Below are 12,285 nucleotides of genomic sequence, written 5' to 3' on the forward strand. Positions count from 1 at the left end.
CCTTTCCTCTCTCCTCCCTGCCTAGGGAACAGCTATGCGGGTGGCTGGCGCCTCTTACCTTTAGCCTGGATTTCCACTCACACTGAGGGACAGTCCACAGCCCGCCCGCCCTCCTCCTTCCTTTGGATTCCTCAGCCTCCCAGAGACCAGTCCAAGTCACCTTAGACATGCTCCTGGTTCTGGTAGGCTGAGTCAGGAGGATAGCAAGTTCAAAGCCAGCCTCAGCAAATAAGTAAGGCACTAAGCAATCAGCAAGACCCTGTCTTTAATAAAATGCTAAATAGGGCTGGGGATATAGCTCAGTGGTTGAGTGTCCCTGAGTTCAATCCCCAGTACCGAAAAAAAAGAAAACCATAAACAAANAAAAAAAAAAGAAAAAAAGAATTAATAGCCAGAACTCCTACAATTGAACATTATTTAAAAATAATAATTCGGGCTGGGGTTGTAGCTCAGCGGTAGAACACTTACCTAGCATATGCAAGGCACTGGGTTCAATCCTCAGTACCACATAAAAATAAGTAACTAAAATAAAGGTATGAGCTGGGGTTGTGGCTCAGTGGCACAGCACTTGCCTAGCATGTGTGAGGCACTGGGTTCGATTCTCAGCACTGTGTATCAATAAATAAAATAAAGGTCCGGGCTGGGGATGTGGCTCAAGCGGTAGCGCGCTCACCTGGCATGTGTGTGGCCCGGGTTCGATCCTCAGCACCACATAAAAACAAAGATGTTGTGTCCGCCGAAAACTAAGAAAAATAAATATTAAAAAAAAAAATTCTCTCTCTCTCTCTCTCTCTCTCTCTCTCTCTCTCTCAAAAATAAATAAATAAATAAATAAAATAAAGGTCCATTGACAACTTTAAAAATATTAAAAAAGAGAGAGATCATTTTTTTAAATAAATAAATAAAGGTATTGTGTCCAACTACAACTGAAAAAATTATTTTGAAAAGAATATTTTATTTTTTTAAATGGGCAAAACACATAGGTATTTTTCCAAATCAGATACACAAGTGGCCAATAAGCATATGAAAAGATACACTTAGTCATTGTAGAAATACAAATCAGGAGCACAGTAAGATGCCACTTTATGTCCATTAGAATAGTGTTTTTGTTCTTTTTTATGAAGAGAAAATAAGTGTTGGCAAGGATGTGGAAAATTTGGGATCCTTGTGCATTACTGGTAGGAACAGAAAGTGATAGGGCCACTATGGAAAGTAATATAGCAATTTCTTAGAAAGTTAAAACAGAATTGCCTACCATCCAGCAATTCCACCCAAAGGTGTTTATTGAAGAAGAGTTGAACTCAGGCACTCAAATAAGTACCTTCACATCCGTGTTCATAACAGCATTATTTATCATCACCAAAAAGTAGAAACAACCCAATGTTCATCAACAGATGAATAGATAAACAAAATGTGATGGACACACATACACAGAGGAATGTTATGGTTGAACCTAGAGGATACACTATGCTAGGTGAAGTAAACCTGTCACAAAAGGACAAATTTGATGATTCCATTTTAATGAAGTACTTAGAATAGTCAAAGTCATGAGATAGCAAAATGGGGATTTCCAAGAGTTAGGGAAATGTTTAATGGGCAGAGTTTAATTTGGAAAGATGTTCTGGAGGTACATGTTGGTAGTTGCACAATGGTATAAATGTGCTTAATGCCACAGAACTGGTACATTTTAAAGTAGTTATTGCAGGTTCAAGCAGCCTTGGCAACTAAGCAAGATCCTATCTCAAAAAATTTTTTAAAAAGACTGGGTTGTAGTTCAGGGCACTCCTGATAGAATACTTAAAAATATATATGTGTGTGTGTGTGTGTGTGTGTGTAAATCTTATTTATAATCTTATGTATGTTTTACTACAATAAAAAATGTTTAATATAGGTCTTGTAGATTCAGATAATATTATTTTGTCATTATTTAAACTGGTTTTTCTAGAATGTCCATATTAGTAGGGTAATTAAAAGGGCTGCAAATGTAGCTCAGTTGTAAAGCACTTGCCTAGCATGTGCAAGCCCTAGGTTTGATCACCAGTACCACCAAACATACAACAACAAAAAAGGTATATAGTGCAAATTTCAATATATTAACCATTCTTGCTTTTAAAAAATATTCTTCTGATTTTAAAAAGTTGGAGGCAAAATGGGATATTTCTCTAGGCTTCTTTTATTGCAGTTTTTCTTTTTCTTTTTTTCTTTCTTTTTTTTTTTGAATTTTTAAGTTGTAGATGGATACAATCTTTATTTATATTTATTTTTATGTGGTGCTGAGGATTGAACCCAGTGCCTCATGTGTGTGAGGCAGGCATACTACCACTGAGCTACAACCCCAGTCCTTATTGCAGTTTTTCTATTGATTCTTTTTATTATACATGACAGTAGAATCCATTATAATATAATTATGTAAGCATGGAATATTTCTTATTCCAGGCTTATTTTGATGAACTAAATATATTATGTAAAGATAATTTTCCTTTTATTGGCTATAAAAGAAGGAAACTTCTAGGTCTAACCCTTTAAATTTTTTTGTTTTGTTTTGTTTTTCCCTATTTACATTAAAGTTGGTGTCATAACAGTGAAGTTAAGAGATATCTAGCAAGTGAAAGAGATGCAATAAGGTAAGTTAAAGATGACCAAAGACTTGACTGGGATGGATGGTAGGGAAGACATGCAGGGTGTATTATATTTTTTCAAAACTGATTTCCCATAACTTTAGTGATTCTAAGAAGTAGAGTATCCTGCATTCATACTTCCTTCTAAATCTAATGATGAGAGTTTATTAAATGCAGAAATAAAAACATAAATATACTTATTATTCTAGATGAAAAAGAAGATAGCAGAATTATTATTTTGGAATATTCACTTTAAAATGTAGGTCCTCTTTTAGGTTCTTCTTAGCTGTTTTTTTGTGTATCTTTTATTGTGGAAAATTTTAAACTATCTCAAAGTATAAAGAATAGTATAATGAGGGAAAAAAAAGATTTGGGACATTTTAACTTTAAATAAATATTTAACTATCAAATGAAAAAGGAAATAAAAAGAATAGTATAATGAGGCTCCATCCACATGCTTGGCATCTACCTTCAATAACTCAAATCATGGCCATTTTTATTTTTGTCTTTAATTCATTCCTTTTTGCATTAATTCTGTTTGATTTTGTAGTGAAGTTTGCTTCTGCACTTATGCCAGCTGTGCTTCATCTGTTAATATTTCCTTTGTTCTGCTTAATACATCATCCATAAAAATAAAGAGGAGTAAATTATTACTTCTATTCATTTGTTTCTACACATCCAAAAATGATAATACCATATGAAAATTTCTAGTCAAGCCATATGAAATTCAAGATTTTGTAAGTCAGAAATGGTTTAATATTATCAATTTCTTATGGTTCAAACTGATAGTCAAGAAACTCTGAATATATAGACTTGAGGTATAGATACCAGAATAACCTTGGAACTTTTTTAAAAATACTGAAATAACTATCTATCAAATTTAATTTCTCTCAAATTGGAGCTCTAACATATTTATTTCCCTAGAACTCCACCAGATGATTCTGGTCGGATCAAGAACTACTGTCTGTAAAGTAATTTCTCTTCAGTTGAAGTTCACTCCTTGTCTTTGCAGTAGATAAGGTAGTGAACAGTTACACCATGCTGGGCGGACATGTATGTGTGCACATGGAAGCTTCTCATACTGGGAGTGGACCCTCAAATACCGGTTGGATTTGGATCTGAATTTTTTTAGAATAAACTTGAAACACAGAATCAACATAGCTTGGTATCTCTAAAGAAAACGTGTTTGCTCTTCTGTTGCTTCCTGTGTTCCACTCATTTCAGCTTAACATCACCATTAATAAGGATACCCTTCCTGCATTCAGTATCCTAAGTTTGGTGATTGGGCTGTCCATTACTGTATTGTTTAGGTAGAAGCTGAGAATGAATATCTTCATCTGCCCCTATCCTCCTTTCTACAGCTACCTTTTTGCTTAAGTGGTACAGATACTAAGTACCATTGCTGCTGTTCTGAGCACTACAAGTAAAAAAATGTGAACTCTAAGACACTGTGTCATGAATACATCTTTGGTTTCTTACTCTGGCCTATACCACTATGATGACATGTGATTACTCAGATTTAGTCTTCCTTTATTTGTTTTAACTAAGTTAAGAGTTATATTGTCATTATAATGTGACCTTTTATTAATTGATTTTTAAAATTTGTGTGTTTACTTTAGCTATCCAAGAGAATCTAACAAATTAATAGACCTTCCAGAGGATTACAGCAGCCTCATAAATCAAGCATCCAATTTCTCGTAAGTTTTGGTACTAGAACATAAAGCATTCCCTATCACTGGAAAAATTTACCTTTCTAGAAAGAATTTGAGGGATTGGTTGTTCTTTGTTTTGTTTGGGTAAGAAAATCATAACATCAGAAATACTTTATATTACCTAATTTATAAAAGCACCATTCTCTACCATATTTCAGAATAAGATACAGGATATGGGGTGGTAGGGGGCAAGTTTGATTCACAAAAGATTATCAAATAATTGCACTCCAAAGTAATAAGAGCCCTCATAATTCTTAATATATTATGAAATATTGGACATATAAGCAACTTGAAGAATCCAATAATATAAAAAAATTAAACATGTTTCAAGCTTTATTAAAATGGCATTGTACTGGGGCTGGGGTTGTGGCTTAGTGGTAGAATGCTTGCCTAGCATTTATAAGGCACTTGGTTTGAATCTCAGCACCATAAATAAATGAATGACTAAATAAATAACCATCAACAACTAATTAAAAATTTTTTTTTTAACTTTAAAGTGGCTGAGGTTGTGGCTCAGCGGTAGAGTGTTTTCTTAGTACGTGCGGGGCACTGGGTTTGATCCTCAGCACCACATAAAAATAAAATAAAGGTATAGTGTCCAACTACAACTAAAAAAATAGTTTTTAAAAAAAATTTAAAATGGGCTGGGGATGTGGCTGAAGCCGTAGCGCGCTCGCCTGGCATGCGTGCAGCCCGGGTTCGATCCTCAGCACCACATACAAAACAAAGATGTTGTGTCTGCCAATAACTAAAAAATAAATATGAAAATTCTCCCTCTCTCACTCTCTCTTTAAAAAAAAATTTTAAATGGCATTGTACTGTATATACTCCACATAATTTATCACTAGGCATTGTTTCTAAGATTTATCCATGTGGCATAGAACTTAAAGTCATTGCTCTTCTCTGTAGTATTTCATTATTTGACAATAGCACAATTAACTTACAGTTTTCTCCTGTTGATGATTTTATTTATCCTTTCTCCGATTTTTGATTCCTTGAGTGTTTCTCATACATGACTTTTGTGTATATATACATATGATGTCCCCATTCCCTAGTCTAGGGATAATTTGATCTGGGTTACAGGATGCATCTTTGGCGCTCCACTTGATATTATAAAACATTTTTCCAGGGTGGTTTTTTTCACTATCAACTCTTTTATCACTCTTTTTCAGAACAATGACTTTCTTTTTTTCCCCTGTGGAGGTGCCCCAAATCAGGTGGTGATAAAAGCAGAGCCCCAACTCTGTGCCTTGTATGTGGAACTCTGCTGTGCTCCCAGAGCTACTGCTGCCAGACTGAGCTAGAAGGGGAGGATGTAGGAGCCTGCACAGCTCATACCTACTCCTGCGGCTCTGGTGCAGGCATCTTCCTGAGGTAAGGACCTGCCGGGGGCATTATAGCTTTGGGTCTGCCTCTTATGTGCTTTTTGAGGTATTGGCACAAGAAATTACGACATTGCAGGACTGGGGATGTGACCTTGTGGTAGAGTAATTGATAACATATCATATGTGAAGCTGTGGGTTCATTCCCCAGCACTAAAACAAAACAAAACAAAAAAACAAATTAGAACATTGCAGAGAATTTCAAGACCACTGTTGTCTTATTGTTTGAGGAACATAAGGATCTCTTATGTCTCATATTTGGTTCCTGCCAACTCTTGTTAGTATTTCTCTTACTATTCCCCTCTTCCACCCTCACTCCAGATAATAGTTTTGTTCTACCTTCTTCATGCTTCTCTATGATGTGGAACTTCCAACTGTTTCTGTTTTTCTGCCCAAATCCAGTCAGAACTACTTCTTCTATTATGTCCTCATAACTTTTTGATTTTACCTCTGCTCATGCATCATAAACTATGTAGTTCTGTTCATTCAATAGCATACAACAAATACTTAGTAACTACTATATAGTGGACATGGAAAATACAGCAGTCAGGGGCTAGAGCAGTGGCTCAGAGGTAGAGCACTCGCCTAGCATGCGTAAGGCAATGGGTTTGATCCTCAGTACCACATAAAAATAAAATATTGTGTCCACCTATAACTAAAAAACAAAAATTGTAGCAGTCAGCAAAGCAGACAGATGTATCTACCCTGGGGCCAGGGGTGTAGTTCAGTGGTAGAGCATGTGCTTAGCATACACACGATCCTAGGTTTGACCCTCAGCACTTCACCAAAAAGATTTTTTTTTCCCTTATGGATCTCATTTTCTAATGAGAGAAGAATTTATAGATAGTTGATATGTTATGAAGAAAAAATATAACAGAGAGGAGCATATGAAATGCCTGCTGGGAAGTTGAAGTTTAGCTACTAGAACAAGGACAGCTCTCTAAGACTGTGACTTTTGAGTAAAGACATAAAAGGGAGGAATACCTAGTCAGGGAATAGCTAGTCGACAGTGCTGAGTGGGAACACTCCTGCCATGTTCAAGACAGGGAAACTGGTATCACTGGAGATTTGTGCACAGGAATATAATCACAGCTTGATATGTCCTAGTGACATCTCTGAAAGAGATGGAAGCCGTTTCATGGTTTGAAGCAGAGAAGAGTCATGAGTCTTAGCTCCTCTGGGGATTAGGTTTTATCCATATCTAAATCATCTTAGTATCTTCTTAGGGCCCTCACAATTTCTTATACGCAGCAGATTTCAATAAATGTTTGTTGAATTGAGCTGAATTATTAACAACAACAAAGAAAAAGAAAAAAAGAAAGCAAAAGAAGCCCTAAGACAAATCTTTCCAAGGGATAAGGAGACCAATTTTTAAATAGCCAGTGGGAGAAATGTGCAAGTAATATTTTCCCTTGTGAAAGTAGTACAAAGAGTGTTGCCTTGCATCAGTGTTTGCACCCAGTCTTTAACTGAATAATTTCCTCATCATAATGGTTAAAGGCCAGGTGCAGTGGCACAACACCTTTAATCCCAGCCACTCAGGAGGCTGAGACATCAAGAGGATCGTGAGTTCAAAGCCAGCCTCAGCAAGGCGCTAAGCAACTTACTGAGACCCTGTCTCTAAATATAATGCAAAATAGAGTGATCTGAGGATGTGGCTCAGTGGTTGAGTACCCCTGAGTTCAATCCCCAGTACCAAAAAACAAACAAACAAAAAACAATATCCGTTTTATGTTTAAAAGTTTACTATCTTCTCACATTTAACAATTTTTAAAATTGTGTTATTTGATCCCTCGTTTCCTATCCCTCAGTGTCTTTATGTGGATTTGCAATACAGTCTTTGTTGATTATAATACAGTCTTTGTAGCCTTATTAAAAACTCAGGCATATAACTTTCCTATGTACATATATAAATACACAACCAGTGTAACTCCACATCATGTACAACCACAAGAATGGGATCCTAATTGTAATGTTATACTCCATGTTGTATAATATGTCAGAATATACTCTACTATTATATATCTAAAAAGAAAAATAAATAAAAAATAATTTTTAAAGAAACTCAGGTAGATGGGGGTGATATTTTTTAATTATATCTTTGCTGTAGATGCTATTTCTTCTAAAACTGGATTTATTTGTTTTTTTAAAAGACCTCGTTTCATTTGGAACTGAATCCAAACCTTGGTTAGTAACATAAATGTGTAACATATGAATGATTTCTCTACAGAGTACGGGAATGTCAGGTGCTATTTTTAGCTGGCAAAACCAAAGGCTGTTTTTATTCTCCTCCTTACCTGGATGACTATGGGGAGACAGACCAGGGACTCAGGTAAGGGCCTGTCCTGGGGGGCTGGGTAGCAACTCTGGGCCTCAGGGCCTTCAGTACATGGCGAGCACCATACCCAGGGTTGGATTGCATACCCCAGGGTTGGATTCTGGAAGAGATGTCTATGTCATCTGTGAACTCTTTTCTAAGTAGAGGGCATCCTAGCTGCCTGGTTTATTGTTCTTCCAGCCTTGAAAATGCCATGAGAAACATCAGGATAGATAAAGGAACAGAAGAAAACATAGTGTAACTGGATTCCATCTATCATTCCAAAGCACCATTTGAATTACCACATAGCATCCACAGCAGCCGAGCACTACAGGGATGGCCCGTTCTGATTTGTTGAGCTGTGTGTAGGGGAGACCAAGGGATCTCCAGGTGATATAAGAACAGAGTTTAATTGCTAAGACATGTGCTTGTCTTATTACATAAGAATCTGAGGAACAAATATTAGAACATACAGAAACAGATATAACATCATGTTAGGCTTATCACTCTATTCTGGTGGCTTCTAGTATATCATATAGCATTTTAGCAAAACGCTAGCAGTTCACCAAACACTATTAAAGAACTTCTTTTAGATTATCTTTTTGGACCAAAGAAGGTAAAAATTTTAGCCCAGGTATTACCATTCAGGCTTGAGTAGCCAAAGTTAAAGGCCTGGAAACACAGGCAAGGTAATTAGAAGAGCTTGCCCAGGTGCTTGGTGCAGGGTTTGACTATATGCTACTAATGACAGTTCCTCCCACTTCTCTGAAGAGGATGGGCACCTAGGACCTGCCTTGAGGCCCTGGGCCGAGGTTGAAGCCACCAAAGCCTGTAATTTAATGGCAGGCATTAAATTAGACCTGGCAGGTATTCACATTTGGCTACTATAATGAGATTGTGAATGAAAGAGAGCACTCTGGGGAACATTTTTACCACTCTAATTCTCCTTTCCCACCCTCCTCTGCCCTATTTCCCTTTTTACATGTTACCCACAAAATGGACAGTGAGTATTTTAGCCTCTCAACCCAGACCTGTGTCCCAGCCTCACCCCTCATCAGCTGCTATTAGCAAACCTTCAGAGTAAATGTGTTTGTTAACAGCTACAGTTACCTTCCAGACAGAAATTTGACCAAGGATCGAAAACCAATAACTTGTACCTTTCCCAAACCAGGAAGGATTAGATTGTATTGGGTGAATAAACAGAATGCATCCTGAGTGACACGTGTCTTCCTTCTAGACGGGGAAATCCTTTACATTTGTGCAAAGAGCGATTTCAGAAGATTCAGAAGCTCTGGCACCAACACAGTATCACAGAGGAGATCGGACATGCACAGGAAGCAAATCAGACACTGGTTGGCATTGACTGGCAACATTTATAATCACTTCATTGCCAAAAACATGAACTTGGAGTTTTGTAACCCACTTGGCTTTTCAAGAAAGAGAATAGGAAATAAGTTCAGCTGAATTTTGAAATAAATTCTTTATTTAAGCCTTCCTGCCCAGTTTTATCTTTGTAGTTTTCCAACTCCAGGGACTGATGAAAATCATCTTCCATCAGCAGATTTTCTTGCACTGTGTCTGCCCCTCAAATGCCCTGCCTTGGGTTTTAACAGCCAATGAAGAGCTTCCCTTCCCGGACTGGAGCTCAGCCTCTGTGGGAGTCTGACTGCATCAGCTATTGCCAGTGGCCTGAACCATTTCGCATATGGAATCTGGTGAACTCTGGGGCTGGTGCTTATTCGGCAGAGGCAGTCAGTGCCCATCCAGGTCATACTTCCTGGCTCCTCTAAGTGACTCAGGACTGGGACTGGGTTGGTGTTGCCCTCTGCTGACTGGACCCTACCTCTAAAAGCAACATAGTTGATTTCAAAGGCAGGATTCCCTCCTCACTGTGGACTGAGAGAAGGTTGAGGAACATGCATGCTGAAGGAGCACACAGAGAGGAGTGGTTTCCTAGTATGCTGGCTGATTTTTCACGGATATCAGAGGTTGAAGGTTTTTGTTTGTTTTTCCTATTTTTAGCTTTGAGAGTAAAACTCACTAAAAGGGCTTTTTGAAAACTGAAAGAATCTAATTTGTCAGACAGTAATTTTATCTATTCTTTTTAAGGCTAAATGGAGAGAATATATGCATCTAGAATCATATACTAGCAAAAAAAAAAAAGAAAAGAAAAAAATACTCGGTGTTTTGAGTTCCCCACCCTGTCCAGCATTCTCTGGAATACTGATTTGCTGCTTACCTAGTGGCTTACTTAGTACATTCCTGGGATGCACCCAGGCTTTTTATTCCTTTTAAGTATCATTCTTACTAAGAGGTGCCTTCCTAGAATGACAGCTGCTCAGTAAAATGGCTTAGAACTCTTTTCTTTTTTTGGGGGGAGGGGCGAGGGGGGTACTGGGGATTGAGCCCAGAGATACTTTACCACTGAGCCACATCCCCAGCATTTTTTATTTTAAGACAGAGTCTTGCTAAATTTCTTAGGGCCTCACTCAATTGCTGAGGCTGGTCTTAAACTTGTTATCCTGCTGCCTCAGTCTCCTGAATTGTTGGTATTACAGGCAGGCAACACTGCATCCAGCTAGAACTCTTACATACCACACAGTTACTCACATTTGATACAAGTGTGCTGAGAGCTTGGATACATACTAAAAGTGACATGGATTTAGTGGAGGAATAGATCTTGCCTCTCTAGGGTGGGGCTAAGGAGCAAATGAATGACCAGAGGCTCTTCAATTTTATAACCAATGCAAGTAACCCTGTTACTCAGCGTTGCATCAGCAAGTTCCATTCCACTCATCTGTGCACGCTCCACAGAATTCCCGAGAGGAAGGTCAGAAATCCAGACCTGAGACTAAAGTAAGAGAAAATGCAGAAGCCACATCTCTCTCCAAAGTTGTTTGTGAAGGAACCACTTCCTTTTGAAAGGTTGGCCTTAAAATTCTTTTGCTTGCAGTTGGCCCACACAGTAAGCAAAGATTCAGCGGGAAGAAAATCCAAATTAGAATCCATCTCTCTCCTACATTTCCTGGCCTTTCTTTGATTTATACAGTCTGATTGTTTGGGCTGTAAATGGCATAATTTAGGTTTCTTTTGGTCTTTGACACATGGTTTCTTTCGCTTTTAAGTTTAGCTTCTTTTTTTTTTCCCCCCATGTGTTTACCATACTTGGACTTTAAATTATAAGACCAGGTTTCTCCCTTTAAGTGGATTATAAACATTTTCACCAAATCATAACAGTGCTCCAGCTTTTCAGGCCTGACTTCATAGAAGCCTGGAGTTAGCAGAATTTGTGTCCCTGGATTCTATTCTCTGAGAAAATCAAAGGGTCTGGAAGAAGATGAATTTACATGAATTTGCAATGTGCACAACCTTTTATTTTCTGATGTTAAGTTAGTTGTCTTCCCTGTCTTCCCTACTTAACAAAGCAACTTAGTTTTATTTGTTTCGCATGTTTTATGTTTATTGTAGAAATGTTAATATAACATGCTTTCCATATCAGGGAATCATATCTGTTTAATAAATTGGGTATAACTTTAATATCTGTGAACAACTTGTAAAATTTGAGATGTATCATATGTAAAAAGTTTAAAGATAACCAAATAAATGCTTTAGGTGTTGACATTACTTTGGATTGGCCTACATCTTCTTTTTGGTTTTATTTCACACATTTAAATGTCATAGCAGTGCTTCCTATATCACATTGCTGCGGAAGTGGGACTTCTGTATTAGCTTGAAATTTAAGAGGCTTATATTATTAGTGTCAACTATGGCTTCTAGTCAAGTCATTCTGACCTTCCCAGAGAAAGCTTAAGTCATTATTTCAGCCAATTAAATTTTATTTGCATTGTCAATGACAGTTTGACTTTTCTGGACCCATTTCAGTCCTCAAATTATTAGGACAACAAGGCACTTTGAGACCTGTCCCAGGTTTCAGCTCTTGCTCATCCATATCTGGTGGTCTCCAGCTTCTTATCCTTACACACTTGCCAGACACTTTATGCTTCTGAGACATATATAGAAAGGAAGTGTCTTTCTAAATATTTTTTAGCTGTAGATGGACACAATACTTTTATTTATTTATTTATCTTTGTGCGGTGGTGAGAATCAAACCCAGGGCTTCACGCATGCTAGGCGAGCGCTCTACCACTGAGCCACAACCCCAGCCCCAGGAGGTGATATTTTTTAATCATAGGAGAGCCCTTAGATATGAGGCGTTCTGCTGTGATTTTCAGAATCCTCTTAACAGGAAAGTGTGA

General features: G+C 37.7%; 1 protein-coding gene across 8 annotated transcripts in view; it reads left to right on the forward strand.

Moving 5' to 3' along the window:
• Ubr2 (ubiquitin protein ligase E3 component n-recognin 2) overlaps positions 1-11,653 on the forward strand; it is a 135,506-nt gene extending 123,853 nt beyond the window's left edge. For 7 of the 8 annotated variants that reach the window (XM_015487732.2, XM_015487731.2, XM_048805318.1 and 4 more), the window contains 5 exons: positions 2,568-2,624; positions 4,238-4,315; positions 5,534-5,704; positions 7,943-8,044; positions 9,267-11,653. In XM_015487732.2, the coding sequence (XP_015343218.1) occupies positions 2,568-2,624; positions 4,238-4,315; positions 5,534-5,704; positions 7,943-8,044; positions 9,267-9,408 (550 nt within the window). In that variant the 3' untranslated portion in view covers positions 9,409-11,653. Of the gene's footprint in view, positions 1-2,567; positions 2,625-4,237; positions 4,316-5,502; positions 5,705-7,942; positions 8,045-9,266 lie in introns of all 8 variants that reach the window. The other variant, XR_007348458.1, reaches the window with a different exon arrangement.
• Positions 11,654-12,285: the final 632 nt, after the last annotated feature.

Source organism: Marmota marmota, unplaced genomic scaffold (genome assembly GCF_001458135.2).
Source record: "Marmota marmota marmota unplaced genomic scaffold, marMar, whole genome shotgun sequence".
In the NCBI taxonomy this organism is placed as follows: Eukaryota; Metazoa; Chordata; class Mammalia; order Rodentia; family Sciuridae; genus Marmota; species Marmota marmota.